Genomic DNA, 15244 nt, shown 5'->3' with positions numbered 1-15244 from the left:
TCTCTTTCTGTTTTTCTTCTATTTCCACTCTCAGTCTATCACTCTTCTCTTTTCTTTCACCCTTGATCCGCACCATTTTGACCTCACGTGCTTTTGTTGCCTCTCTGCCCCACAGGTTGACTCTCGCCTCCTGTCTCTCTCTCTGTCTCTCTCTCTCCCTTTCTCTCTGCACGGCATGCAAGTTATGTCAGGAATTTGGGCCAGGGAATTGAAAAGATTCCTTGAGGAATGATTCCAGATTGAGTGGGTGGTTGCCATGAGGTGGGGGAGGAGTCCTAATCCCTTTGCTCGTATCCAGCTGGGAATGGTTTGGGCCGGGACCGCTGGTGATAGCTGCAGGAGTCACCCCCCTCACTTTGGTTCAGGGGTGCTTGTTCTCTTAGGCATCTCCTTCCCTGTACATATCCAAACGACATCTCCCGACCACTGCGCCCCACCGCATTACCTCCTCTGTCACCCACTTCATCAGCTCATTCAAACTCAGTCCAGTTCAGTTTAGTTTATTGTCACGTGTACCGAGCGACAGTGAAAGCTTTTGTAGCGTGCAAGCCAGTCAGCGCAAAGACAATACATGATTGCAATTGATTCATTCGCAGTGTACAGGTGCAGGATAAAGGAAGAACCTTTAGTGATCTTAGTTAAAGTCAGACATTGATGTGAGGGACATTGAAACCAAAAGCTTGGCCTTAGTTGAGCTTTAGGGAGCACCTTAAAAGAGGAAAGCCGAAGAAGTATTTGACTTGGGGGGGAGGAGAAGAGAAGATGTTGCCAGGACTCGAGGGTGTGGGCTTTAGGGAGAGGTTGAGCATGCTGGGACCTTCTTCCTTGGTGCGCTCTCAAGGAACCCAAGGAGGATGAGGGGTGATCTTATACGTGTGGCACGGTGGGGCAGCGGTAGATTTGCTGCCTTACAGCAGCAGAGACCCGGGTTCGATCCTGACTACGGTGCTGCCTGTGCAGAATTTGTCCGTTCTCCCTGTGACCGCTTTGGGTTTTCTCCGAGATAGAAAACATAGAAACATAGAAAATAGGTGCAGGAGTAGGCCATTCGGCCCTTCGACCCTGCACCGCCATTTAATATGATCATGGCTGATCATCCAACTCAGTATCCCATCCCTGCCTTCTCTCCATACCCCCTGATCCCTTTAGCCACAAGGGCCACATCTAACTCCCTCTTAAATATAGCCAATGAACTGTGGCCTCAACTACCTTCTGTGTCAGAGAATTCCACAGATTCACCACTCTCTGTGTAAAAAATGATTTTCTCATCTCGGTCCTAAAAGATTTCCCCCTTATCCTTAAACTGTGACCCCTAGTTCTGGACTTCCCCAACATCGGGAACAATCTTCCTGTCCAACCCCTTAAGAATTTTCTATAAGTTTCTATAAGATCCCCCCTCAATCTTCTGAATTCTAGCGAGTACAAGCCGAGTCTATTCAGTCTTTCTTCATATGAAAGTCCTGCCATCCCAGGAATCAGTCTGGTGAACCTTCTCTGTACTCCCTCTACGGCAAGAATGTCTTTCCTCAGATTGGGAGACCAAAACTGTACGCAATACTCCAGGTTTGATCTCACCTTCGGCCCATCGGAGATCTTCGGTTTCCTCCCACATTCCAAAGATGTACAGGTCTGTAGTAGCTTAATTGGCTTGTCGTAAATGTAAATTGTCCCTGGTGTGTGGAGGACAGTGTTAATGTGTGGGAATCGCTGGTCGGTGCGGACTCGGTGGGCCGAAGGGCCTAAACTAAGGCAGTATCTCTAAACTAAACTAACATAATAGATCGGGTAGACGCACAGAGTCTCTTGCCCAGAGTCGGGGAATCGAGAACCAGAGGACAAAGGTTTATGGGCCTGCCCCACTTAGGCGACTCTTTAGGCGACCGCCAGGGGCTAATTTTAATGGAATTCATCTACAACACCTGGCGACAACCTACGTCAACCTACAACAATACCTACAACAGCAAAAATTATCGCCACTGTTGCCAAACATTTTTCAACATGTTGAAAATTTTGCAATAGTCGCCCAAATAAATCACCTACGTGGGACAGGCCCATTACGGTGAGGGGGGAGATATTTAATAGGAACCCGGGTGGTAATCTTTTCACACAAAGGGTGATGGGTGAATGGAACGTGTTGCCGGAGGAGGTAGTTGAGGCAGAGTCCGCGCTGGCCAGCAATCACTCTATCATCCACACTTTGGGATGTGGGAGGAAACCTGAGCACCAGGAGAACACCCACACAGTCACAGAGAGAGCGTACAATGACCCATTAGAGCAGACACAGGTTAGAGACAGAGTCGTACACTAACGGAACAGCGCAGGTGAGAATTAGTTTGGTCTAGTTTAGAGATACAACGCGGAAACGGGTCCTTCGACCCACCAAGTCCACACCGACCAGCGATCGCCGCACACTAAAACTGCCCGACACACATTAATGACAATTTTACATTCATATCAAGCCAATTAACTTACAAACCTGTAAGTCTTTGTAGTGTGGGAGGAAAGTGAAGGTCTCGGAGAAAACCTACGCAGGTCACTGGGAAAAACGATCAAACTACGAACAGATGGCACCCGTAGTCAGGATCGAACCTGTGTCTTTGGCGCTGTGAGGCAGTAGCTCTGAGGCAGTGGCAGTAGCAGAAGCCACGATGCCACAGAGTAAAGCTCCCTCTGTACTATCCCGTCACGCACACACTGCAGAAGCAGCACAGGGTAGATGCAGAATAAAGCCCCCTCTACACCGTCCCCTCAAACACCGACCTCCTGGACCATGTTTTCAGCTTTGTGTGTATCTGGACCATTCCAGGGCCCTGTTTAGTTTAGAGATACAGCCCGGAAACAGGCCCTTCGGCCCACCGAGTCCACACCGACCAGCGATCCCGCACATTAACACTATCCTACACACACTAGGGACAATTTACACATACACAAAGCCGATTAACCTACACACCTGTACGTCTTTGGAGTGTGGGAGGAAACCGAAGATCTCGGAGAAAGCCCACGTGGTCACGGGGAGAACGTACAAACTCCATACAGACAGCACCCGTAGTCGGGATCGAACCCGGGTCTCCAGCGCTGCAAGCTATATTTAAGAGGGAGTTAGATGTGGCCCTTGTGGCTAAAGGGATCAGGGGGTATGGAGCGAAGGCAGGTACAGGATACTGAGTTGGATGATCAGCCATGATCATATTGAATGGCGGTGCAGGCTCGAAGGGCCGAATGGCCTCTACTCCTGCACCTATTTTCTATGTTACTATGTGAGGCAGCAACTCTACCGCTGAGCCACCGTGGCTGCCCTGTGTTATGTGGCTCTTGGCTGAGAATCAACCAGCTCCCCAATTATTTAGCAGCTGGCAAAATGTCCTCCTGGGCCGGTTGTGGGTCCCGTGTGCCAGAGGTGGTTGGTCAACGTGTATCATTCATCCAGGAGTGTTGGCAATTTTGAGCGTTTCCTGGCAGTGTACATGGAGCAGAAATGTTTTCCACTGGCGGGAGGTTGGTAACCAGACTTCACAGAATTGGCGCGCGATCACAGGGGATGAGAAATATTTCTTTGCCGTTTGGTTGCCGTGATGTGAGACGCAATGTCTGAAGGAGACGTGGAAACAGATTCGACAGAAACTTTCGACAGGATGTTGAACAAATAACTGGAAGAGGAAACTATTTGCAGAGTTGATGGGGGAAGAACAGAGGAGCGAGAGATGATTCTTTCAAAGAGCCAGCACAGACACGATGGGCTGAGTGGCCTCCTATCCTGTCTCATTCTGTTATTTCTAGTGAATATTGGCATGGTACTTTATTGGTCATACGTACGGAGATACAGTGAAATTCTTTTTGTACACAGTTCCGTTCAAGTATCAGTACACATGAGCAGTATGTGTAGGAAGGAACTGCAGATGCTGGTTTAAACCGAAGGTAGACACAAAAAAGCTGGAGTGACTCAGCGGGTCAGGCAGCATCTCTGGAGAAAAGGAATAGGTGACATTTCGGGTCGAGACCCTTCTTTAGTCTTAAGAATGTCACCATTATGCTGCCTTTTTCTCTAGAGATGCTGCCTGATCCGCTGAGTTACTTCGATACATATTAGATAAGCATCTCAGCTACAATACAATTGTATAGCAGTAGTATAGACAGTACCACAGTATACAAAGACTACAGTGCTGAAGTATACAGTATACTAGAGACGGTATACAGAGTCGCTAGTTAGGCGCCACTTTCAAGCCCCAGTTGTTGTCAGTGCAGGATTCTTGGCCTGACCATGAAGGCCCGTTGTCAATAGACAATAGACAATAGGTGCAGGAGTAGGCCATTTGGCCCTTCGAGTCCTGGCGGCGTTGCAGGGTCGGCCTGGCCAAGTGTAACCGTTCTTTGGACACCCTGTGCGTAGGGGAGAGGGTAGGGCCGCAGATGTCCCGGTTGGGTTGTTCCTGGGCCTGGCCAAGCTGGCCATCCGCGAGTCACAGAGCCAGGCGGAAGAGGGCTCTGACCGAGCCAGCTGCCTGCCCCTTTTCCAGGGTTACGTCGAATGCATCATTGACGAGGATTGTAACATAGTTGTATAGTAGTTTATTTAGTATATTTGTTTGTCTTGTACTATGGCGGTGGGCTCTGCTTTGTTTTATTGTATTGTAAAAATTGATTTTTTGATTGTTTTAAAAAGTATAACCATGGTGGCCTCGGTCGCTTCTCCACTGCTGTAAACCACGTGCGGTCCACGTGTTCGTCTTGGTGCAACGCCCAGTCCAGCCGTGCTCCAGGCTGTTCCATCCCAGCTTGTGTGTAGACTCTGTCGCCCAATTTTAATTGACAATAGGGTGGCACAGTGGCCCATCGATAGAGTTGCTGCCTCACAGCGCCAGAGACCCGGGTTTGATCCTGACTATGGGTACTGCCTCTACGGAGTTTATACATTCATCCTGTGACCACGTGGGTTTTCTCCAGGTGCTCCGGTTTCCTCCCACACTCCAAAGGCATACTGGTGTGTAGGTTAACTAGCTTCGGTAAAATTGTAACTTGTCCCTTTAGCGTGGAGGATACTGCTGACGTACGGGGATCGCTGGTCGGCGCGGACTGGGTGGGCCCAAGGGCCTGTTTCCGCGCTGTGTCTCCAAAAAAGTAAATTCTGAAGTCTAATACAATTTTACTAATGTGGGAATATTTATGTTTTTGCCATGTAACGAAAATGAACATTTTCATTCTTGCGTATAGTGTTACCAAAGTTCGAGCTCACTATCGATCCTCCCAGGTACATCCAGGATCTGAGCAAGTGTGAGGAGGGAACTGTGCATGCCAGGTAAGCTACACTTCCTCCCGCGAAATGGCTGCCCAATCTAGAGCCTCTCAGCACAGAGCACGGGGCAAAGGCCTCCCCAACACTCTGACCTCTTCCACTCCTCCACTAGACTCTTCCACCAGTGGGAGAGTCTGTGACCAGAGGTTAAAACCTCAGAATTTAATGGACGTCCCTGTACGAAGGAGATGAGGAGAAATGTCTTTAGTCAGAGGGTGGTGAATCTGTGGAATTCATTGCCACAGAAGGCTGTGGAGGCTGTCAAAAATGGATATTTTTAAGGCAGAGATAGACAGATTCTTGATTGGTACAGGTGTCAGGGGTTATGGGGAGAAGGCAGGAGAATGGGGTTGAAATCGAAAGAGATTAGCCATGATTGAATGGCGGCGTAGACTTGATGGGCCGAATGGCCTAATTCTGCTTCAATCACTTATGAACCTCTACACCTCCCAAGATAGTTATTTGTTACATGTGTAACTGCAGAGTGAAATTCTCTTTGCATATTTACACGTGCGTGCACCGCCATGTTTTGGTGCCGTTTCACAAGTCCGGTCGGCCCGCGCGCTTGGTCTACTGGAGCGGCTCCCGATCCAGGCGAGCCCCAGGCTCCTGCACGGCCTTCCCCCGTCGCCTTTGACAGGATCGGCCCGCGAACCGACGTCCCTCTCCTCTCCTCGCCCGGCCTCATTAGTGTCCCGGGGGCGCCTACTGCAGCCGACCCTGAAGGCGCTGGAGCCGGTCCGCCCTCATAAGACCCTCTTGCTCCTCGTGTCCAACGTCTCCAGCGGCTCCCACCTCATCGGCTCTCCGGTGTACAGGGGAACGGGCAGGGCAGTGAGCACTGGCGCTTTGTCATCATTGCCATAGAGGGAGTACAGAGAAGGTTCACCAGACTGATTCCTGGGATGGCAGGACTTTCATATGAAGAAAGACAGGATAGACTCGGCTTGTACTCACTAGAATTTAGAAGATTGAGGGGGGATCTTATAGAAACTTACAACATTCTTCAGGGGTTGGACAGGCTAGATGCAGGAAGATTGTTCCCGATGTTGGGGAAGTCCAGAACAAGGGGTCACAGTTTAAGGATAAGGGGGAAGTCTTTTAGGACCGAGATGAGAATTTTTTTTTTTCACACTGAGAGTAGTGAGTCTGTGGAATTCTCTGCCACAGAAAGTAGTTGAGGCCAGTTCATTTAAGAGGGAGTTGGATGTGGCCCTTGTGGCTAAAAGGATCAGGGGGTATGGAGAGAAGGCAGGTACAGGATACTGAGTTGGATGATCAGCCATGATCATATTGAATGGCGGTGCAGGCTCGAAGAGCCGAATGGCCTCTACTCCTGCACCTATTTTCTATGTTTCTATCATTGTGACGCCTGCATTGGGCGAGAAGAGAGGCTGGAACTGTTCCACCGCGTGTGGCTGCATCAAACCACGCCTCCCTCACCGTGCACCTTCCCTCTCTCGTGTTCTCTTTAGGTACACGTTTGGTAAACCAGTGTCGGGGAGGCTGACGGTGAACATGACGGTGAACGGAGTGGGTTACTACCGGCACGAGCTGGGGCACCCTGTGGTGAAGACCATGGAGGTATGGCATCTCAGCACACTGACCTCATATTGTTGACCCAGGAAACATAGACGGAATCCATTTTAAAGCTCAGTGTTCATTAAACTCTCCCAAGGCAAGGTAGATACTGAGTTATGCTCTGAGTTATATGAGGAAAGGTTAAGTAGGCTGGAACTCTACTCTTTGGAGTTTAGAAGAATGAGAGGCGATCTCATTGAAACATATAAGATCGTGAGGGGCCTTGATCGGGTGGATGCACCGAGGATGTTCCCAATGATCGGGGAAACTAGAACTAGGGGACATAGTTGCAGAATAAGGGGGGGCTCTTTTAAAACTGAGATGAGGAAGAACTTCTTCACCCAGAGGGTGGTTAATTTATGGAATTCACTGCCCCAGGGAGCAGTGGAAGCAGAAACTTTAAATATATTTAAGACTAAAATAGATGGTATTTTAGCTGCCAAGGGGATAAGGGGCTACGGGGAGAGGGCAGGGATATGGACCTAGGTATGGTTAGTATAGTAAGAACTGAGTGATCTCCTGGACAAGTGTCGATCGCCTGGATTGGGGTCGGAGAGGAATTTCCCGGATTTTTTTCCCGAATTGGACCTGGATTTTTATCCGTTTTTTTGCCTACCCCAGGAGATCACGAGGTTCTTGGGGTGGAGAGGGGTGATAGCGGTATAAAGGGGAGGGTAGTGTCTTGTGTTCTGTGTCTTGTGTCTACTGTTTGTGGGTAAGTGTGTCTGTTTAGTGTTCAGCCATGAGCGAATGGCGGTGCGGGCTCGACGGACCTGGTGGTCTACTCTCGCACCTACTTTCTATGTTTCTATGTTTCTATGCTGCCTCTACATTGGCCCATCAAACCGTTTAATGATAGGAATGGCATTGCTCCACATACGTAGGTGAGGAAGGATGTGCTGGCACTGGAGAGGGTCCAGTGGAGATTTACGGGAATGATCCCGGAAATGATTGGATTGACGTATGAGGAGCGTTTGAGGGCACTGGGCCTCTACTCGCTGGAGTTTAGAAGAATGGGGAGTGGGGGGGGGGGGAGGGGTGACCTCATTGAAACATACAGAATAGTGAAAGGCTTGGGTCGAGTGGATGTGGGGAGGATGTTTCCAATAGGTGAGGATGTTTCCCCACAGGTGAGATACAGCCACTCACCTGACAAACTCACCGGCATGTCTTGGATCAGACGCCACAGCCTCAGGATTAAAGGATGTACCTGTAGAATGGAGATGAGGAGGAATTCCTTCAGCCAGGGTTTGGTGAATCTGTGGAATTCATTGCCACAGACGGCTGTGGAGGCCAAGTCATTGCATATTTTTCAAGTGAAGATTGACAGGTTCTTGATGGTGGGGGCATCAAAGGTTATGGGGAAGTGAATAGGGTTGAGAGAAAAATAGATTAGCCATGATGGAACGGCAGAGCAGACTTGATGGGACGAATGGCCTAATTCAGCTCCTATGTCTTATGGTCAAAGGTTCAAAGGTTCTTTATTAGTCACATACACCAATCGGTGTAGTGAAATGCGTATTGCCATTCCAGCACATACAAAAAGAATACAAACATAACACTAATAAAGACATTTAAACATAAAAAAACACCCCCCCACAATGGTTCCCACTGTGAGGGAAGGCACAAAGTCCAGTCCCCATCCCCATGTCCACCCATAGTCGGGCCTATTGAGGCCTCCGCAGTCGCCTTTACGGAGGCCCGATGTTCCAGGCCCTTCTCGCCGGATGATGGTGGTCGGGAGAATCCTCACAGCGGCTTGGGAAAACCTGGAAGTGCCGCTTCCGTACTGGAGACTTAGATAACTCTCTTTGCACTGAGGTACAGAGGTACAGACACTCATCTGACAAACTCCCAGGGTGTGATAGCATAGGTCAATACAGAGTATAGCCCCCTCTGCACTGTTCCGTTGCACACTCACGGGGAAGAGGCAGCATGGATTAGATACAGAGTGAAGCCCCCCCCCCCCCCTACACTGTCCCTCCCAGAGCAGGGGAAGCGCAGGTTAAATGCATTGCAGCTGAAGAAGGTCATCTGTTCATTTCCCTCCACAGAGTCCGCTCAGTCCACCTAAACCTACCTGATCTCACATTTACTAAACACTCGGCCATTCCTACTCTCCAGAGATGCTGCCTCACCAGCTGAGTTACTCCAGCATTTTGTGTCTACTTTAACTCCCCCTCCCATTCTCACGCTGATCTTTCTGTCCTGGGCCCCCTCCATTGTCGGAGTGAGGCCCACTGCAAATTGGACGAACAGCACCTCATATTTTGTTTGGGCAGCTTGCACCCCGGCGGCATGAACATTGACTTCTCTAACTTCAAGTAATCCTTGCTTTCCCCCTCACTCCATCCCTCCCCCTTCCCAGTTCTCCGACCAGTCTGACTGTCCCGGATTACATTTTATCTCTGTTTGCTTTGTGGTTACCTTCTCCCAGCTAAGAATGATCTACATTTTCCTGGATCTCCATCACCTTTGATGTCTCATTCTCACACCTTGCACTTCCTTATCTCTGTCTTCCCCTCCCCGACTCTCAGTGTGCAGAATGGTCTCAACCCAAAACATCACCCTTTGCTCCTCGCCTGAGATGCTGCCTGTCCCGTTGAGTTACTCCAGCATTTTGTATCTATCTTAGGTGTACGGAACAAGTTGCCGGAGAAAGTAGTTGAGGCAGGGACTATTGCAAAGTTTAAGACACATTTGGGCAGGTACATGGGTTGGACAGGTTTAGAGGGATATGGGCCAAACGCAGGCTTGTGGGACTTGTATAGATGGGGCAAGTTGGTCGCTGTGGGCAAGTTGGACTGAAGGGCCTGTTTCCATGCAGTGTGACTCTATGAAATGTCAGAGAGCCCTTCTTTGGTCAGAGGGTGGTGAATCTGTGGAATTCTTTGCCACAGGAGGTTGTGGAGGCCAAGTCAGTGGATATTTTTAAGGCAGAGATAGACAGATTCTTGATTAGTACGGGTGTCAGGGGTTATGAGGAGAAGGCAGGAGAATTGGGTTAGAAGGGAGAGATAGATCAGCCATGATTGAGTGATGTAGTAGACGTGATGGGCTGAAGGGCCAAATTCTGCTCCTATGACCTTATGAAGGTGCCGTTGACGTTCCCACACATTCCTTCTCTTCCAACCCTGCAGCTTGATGGCACCGCCTCCTTTCCCATCTGTGTCAAGGAGATGATGCCGGTGGACGTGGCCGAACATTTCCGCGGCTCGCTCAACATCTGGGCCTCGGTGTTGAGCGGTGGCGGCAGCACGCAGATCACCTTCGACGATTCCACCCCTGTCCACAAGCAGCTCATCGACATCAAGTACTCCAAGGACACTCGCAAGCAGTTCAAGCCCGGCCTGCCCTACAAAGGAAAGGTAACGCAGTTCAGTTTAGTTTTAGAGATACCTCGCGGGAAACAGGCCCCTCGGCCCACCAGCGATCGACACAAACACTATCCTACACACACTAGGGACAATTTACCATGATACCAAGCCAATTAACCTACAGAACTGCACGTCTCTGGAGTGTGGGAGGAAACCAGAGAGCCTGGATAAAACCCACACGGTCACGGAGAAAACGTACAAACTCCATACGGGCAGCACCCGTAGTCAGGATCGAACCAGGGTCTCTGGCGCTGTAAAGCAGCAACTCTACCGCTGCACCACCACAATGTTGGGGCTGTGAAACTGGGAGCCTCCAAAGCATGGAGAACTATCTTGGAGCCATACCGTGTGGAGACAGGCCCTTCGGCACAACACCGACCCAAAACGCACCACCTACACAAGTCCCGTCTGTCCGCATTTGGTCCGTATCCCTCTAAACCTGTCCTATCCATGTACCCTGTCCAAATGTTTCTTAAACGTTGCTTTAGTACCTGCGTCAACGACCTTTCCAAACACCCAGAGGAGACCCACGTGGTCACAGGGAGAACAGGCAAACTGCAGACAGACAACACCTGGAATCAGTGTTGAACCTGGGTTTCTAAAGGTGAGAGGCAGCAACTCTACCAGCTGCACCTTTGTGAGAATCTAGGACCAAAGGTCATAGCCTCAGAATTAAAGGAAGTTCCTTTAGGAAGGAGATGAGGAGGAATTTCTTTGGTCAGAGGGTGGTGAACCTGCGTAGTTCATTGCCACAGAAGGCTGTGGCAGCCACGTCAATTTTAAGGCAGAGATAGATATATTCTTGATAAAGTCAAAGTCAAAGTATCCTTTATTGTCATTCAGACCTTTCGGTCTGAACGAAATGTTGTTGCCTTGCAGTCATACATATAATAAAAATGACAAAAACACACAATAAACATCCTCCACAGTGAGTTCACCAGGCACCTCCTCACTGTGATTAAAGTCTTTGTCTCTTCCCTCCTTGTTCTTAGTACGGGTGTCAGGGACAAGGCAGGAGAATGGGGTTAGAAAAGAGAGATAGATCAGCCAGGATTGAATGGTGGAATAGACTTGATAATTCTGCTCTTATGATCTGATAAGTTCATGATTATGAAGCGATGGCCTGTGCCGTCTTCATGTAAGGATTTCTCTTGGGTCAGTTTACTGTGTACAAGGTCCTGCAGCAGTGACAGGCACACTCTCGGGATATCCCTCCTGGATGTGACCGTGCCTGAGGTTCCAACATTGCCCTTCCCCATGCTCCTTGTTTACTCAGGTGGAGGTGACCTATCCCGATGGGAGCCCTGCAAATGGCATCACGGTGCGGATCAAAGCCGAGCTCACCCCGAAGGACAACGTCTACACGAGCGAGCTGGTGTCGGAGGACAGCAAGGTGCAGTTTGAGATTCCCTCCATCCCAACCGCCGCACAGTACGTCTGGCTGGAGGTGAGCACGGACACACGGGACTGGGGAGACCGAGAAACATTGTGGTGCATGTGTGTACACTCACACCATACACACTCTCCCTCTATCTCTGGTTCACACTCTCTGTCTCTCTCTCTCTCACTGTAGTTGTGGCCAGTTCATTGGCTATATTTAAGAGGGAGTTAGATGTGGCCCTTGTGGCTAAAGGGATCAGGGGGTATGGAGAGAAGGCAGGTACAGGATACTGAGTTGGATGATCAGCCATGATCATATTGAATGGCGGTGCAGGCTCGAAGGGCCGAATGGCCTCTACTCCTGCACCTAATTTCTATGTTTCTATGTTTCACTATCCTCTCTCATTCTCTCTCAAACACTCACACACACTCTCTCCCACACTCTCTCACACACTCACACTCTCTCGCTCACACTCTCTCTCTCTCTCACACTCTATCCACACACACTCTCGCTAAACAGCTCTCCCCTTCACCACCCTCAGGCGCACTCTCACACGCTCCTCACACTCTCGCTTCGCCTCGCCACACTCCGTCGCTAACACGCTCGCCGCTCTGAGCGCGCGAACACAGTAGCACACACCTCTAGTAACAACGCTCAGCACACACCTCTCACACTCTCTCTCTCACACACACTCTCTCTCTCACACTCTCTCTCACACTCTCTCTTTCGCACTCTCACACTCTCTCTCTCACACTCTCTCTCTCTCTCTCTCTCTCACACACTCTCTCTCACACACACTCTCTCTCTCACACACTCTCTCTCTCTCACTCTCTCTCTCACACACACTCTCTCTCTCACACTCTCTCTCACACTCTCTCTCTCACACCCCCATACATGCCCTCACTATCTCTCACACCCTCATACATTAATGCTCACCAAACCTTTGCGTTGACATACTGTCGGAGGCCAAGACCTCTGTTGATCTGGCAAAACGGAGAATCCAGAAAGACTCTGGAGCCGGGTGCTGGAGGATCAGTGGTGGACCTGTACTAATAACATTCTTGCTCTGTTTCAGACTAAGGTGACGGCCATCAATGGAACCCCGGCGGGCGACCAGTATCTCCCCAGCTACCTCTCCATCAGCAGCTGGTATTCACCGAGCAAGTGCCATATTCAGCTGCAGGGGCCTGAGCGACCACTCCAGGTGAGCTGTTACTCTCTACACCGCCTCCTCTTCCCTTTCCCTCCTTGTCAGTCTCACGGAAGGGAAGTGCAGTAATGCAGCTGGTAGAGCTGCTGCCTCTCAGCACCAGAGTCCTGGGTTCAATCCTGACCTCGGGTGCTGTCTGCGTGGAGTTTGCACGTTCTCCCTGTGACTGCATGGGATCCTCCGGGTGCTCCGGTTTCCTCCCACAATCCAAAGACGTGCAGGTTAATTGGCCTCTGTCAATTGCTCCCAGTGTGTAGGGAGTGAATGAGAAAGTGGGATAACATAGAACTAGTTTCAACGAGTGATCGATGGTCGGCATGGACTGGATGGGCCGAAGGGCAGTTTTCATGCTGTATTTCTAAATAATAAAAGGAAACATTGCAAGATATTTGGAAACTAAGACTTGATTCTCCAGCGAAGGTTCAGTCAGGGATTAAAACTTGCAAATAACTGGATGGAGTGGATGTGGAGAAGATGCTTCCACCAGTGGGAGAGTCTAGGACCAGAAGTCATAGCCTCGGAATTCTTTTAGGAAGGAGATGAAGAGGAATCTCTTTAGTCAGAGGGTGGTAAATCTGTGGTTTTACTTGTCACCGAAGGCTGTGGAGGCCAAGTCAATGGATATTTTTAAGGCAGAGATAGATAGATTCTTGTGTTTAAGAAGGAACTGCAGATCCTGAAAAATCGAAGGTACACAAAAATGCTGGCGAAACTCAGCGAAGGAAATAGGCAACGTTTCGGCCTGAAACGTTGCCTATTTCCTTCGCTCCATAGATGCCGCTACACCCGCTGAGTTTCTCCAGCATTTTTGTGTACCTATAGATAGATTCTTGATTAGTACGGGGTTATGGGGGGAAGGCGTGAAAATGGGGTTAGGAGGGAGAAAGTGATCAGCTATGATTGAATGGCGGAATAGACTCGATGGGCCGAACGACCAAATTTTACTCCTGATCACTAACACCACAGACGCCACGGTCCTTATAATACTCAAACCGTGAGTGATTTATTCATCCTAGTGAATCTGTTCTCCATCTCTCAATGAACGTTTCTGCTTGTCCCACTCCCTTGTTCTTTCCCTTGAACTCTGAGGTTCGTTTGCCTGTAAAATACTTGCTCGGTTTCCTTTGAAAATCCCTCTGCCCTTTTGCGACAGGCAGGTTCGTGATCACAACAACTCTTCCGGCTCTGTTATCTGATCGTCGTAAATCTGTGTCCGCTGGCCATCAACCCCTGTGCCCCTTGGAAACAATATCTCGTTTTGTTTCTCTGCCAAAACCTCTCATTACTTTCGACACCTTGTTAAATGCCCTCTTAAGCCTCTCTCTTCTGAAGGGAACAGAGGAGTTTTAACAGGTCTCTCCGAATTCATCGGAGTTATTCGTTCCAGTCAACTTCAGGTTGATCCCCTCTGCATCCTCTTCAAGGCTTTGAAATCGTTCCCGAGGTGTGTTGCCAAAGTTGAACACAATTCTTTGGCTGCAACCTATTTCATGAGGTTTTAACATAACTTCCTCGCTGTAGCTCTGCCTCACGCGAGGTCAGGGACTCATATTTAATAGTAAGATTAAACGAGAACTTACCAGTTTGAAGTTTGATCTGTATTTTATGAGGAGTTACGATGAGGGATTACGTGAAGAAGCCCGCCAGGACGCATGCGTGTCATTCTTCAAAGCAGCGGTGTGAAATCACAGATAACTGTAATGACTAAACATAGTAAGATTAGAGAAGAGATACCAGTTTGAGTATATGATCAAGGGTGGGAGCGGAGGGCACATAATCCCTCATCGTAACTCCTCATAAAATACAGATCAAACTTCAAACTGGTAAGTTCTCGTTTAATCTTACTATTTTACTTCGGAGTCACGTGAGTGACTACGTGAAGATTTTAAAGCTCTGTGATTTCATGCCGTGGAAACGAGTCCATGCATCACGTCTGCCTTGATGACTGTAGGAGGAATTGTGTTAACATAATTTGGACATGAATTCGACATTGAAATCATAAAATTTATGAACACAAAATTATAACCCCTTTTTATGGGTTTAAATTAATTTACAGAACTTAAAATTGTTTCTGCAAACGTTCCAGGTTTCATTACTGGTTTGTTGTAAAATAGTCGGAATGTTTTTTCCCCTGACCATCCTGCTGCCTTGAGGATTTGGTCCATTGGTACATCCAACTGTACCGCTGCCGATGTAGCTGCAGCCCTGGTGGAATGAGATTGAAAAATATTAATATCCACCCCAGCCTGTGTTAGCACCTGTTTCAGCCATCTTGAGATGGTCTGGACCGTCACTCTTTTGTGTGTTTGCTTGTGGCTGACCAGAAGTGCCTTCTCATTGCCTCTTATGATTTTCGTTTTCTCCATGTATAAGGACAAATGTCTAACTATACAGAGACGGTCATC

The 15244-nt window shown here is 49.0% G+C and overlaps 1 protein-coding gene across 2 annotated transcripts in view; it reads left to right on the top strand.

Moving 5' to 3' along the window:
- Window positions 1-15244, top strand: part of cpamd8 (C3 and PZP like alpha-2-macroglobulin domain containing 8) — a 137927-nt gene that overhangs the window by 41438 nt on the left and 81245 nt on the right. Inside the window, exons 1-5 of one of the 2 annotated variants that reach the window (XM_033047087.1) lie at window positions 5178-5293; window positions 6766-6874; window positions 10012-10239; window positions 11525-11695; window positions 12705-12833. The exons of the other annotated variant lie outside the window; for it this stretch is intronic. Coding sequence (XP_032902978.1) covers window positions 6809-6874; window positions 10012-10239; window positions 11525-11695; window positions 12705-12833 — 594 coding nt within the window. The 5' untranslated portion in view covers window positions 5178-5293; window positions 6766-6808. Of the gene's footprint in view, window positions 1-5177; window positions 5294-6765; window positions 6875-10011; window positions 10240-11524; window positions 11696-12704; window positions 12834-15244 lie in introns of those variants that run through there. 2 annotated transcript variants of the gene reach the window in all.

Source organism: Amblyraja radiata, chromosome 29, assembly GCF_010909765.2.
Source record: "Amblyraja radiata isolate CabotCenter1 chromosome 29, sAmbRad1.1.pri, whole genome shotgun sequence".
NCBI classification, from domain to species: Eukaryota; Metazoa; Chordata; class Chondrichthyes; order Rajiformes; family Rajidae; genus Amblyraja; species Amblyraja radiata.
This window is presented reverse-complemented; position numbering and strand designations above follow the sequence as displayed.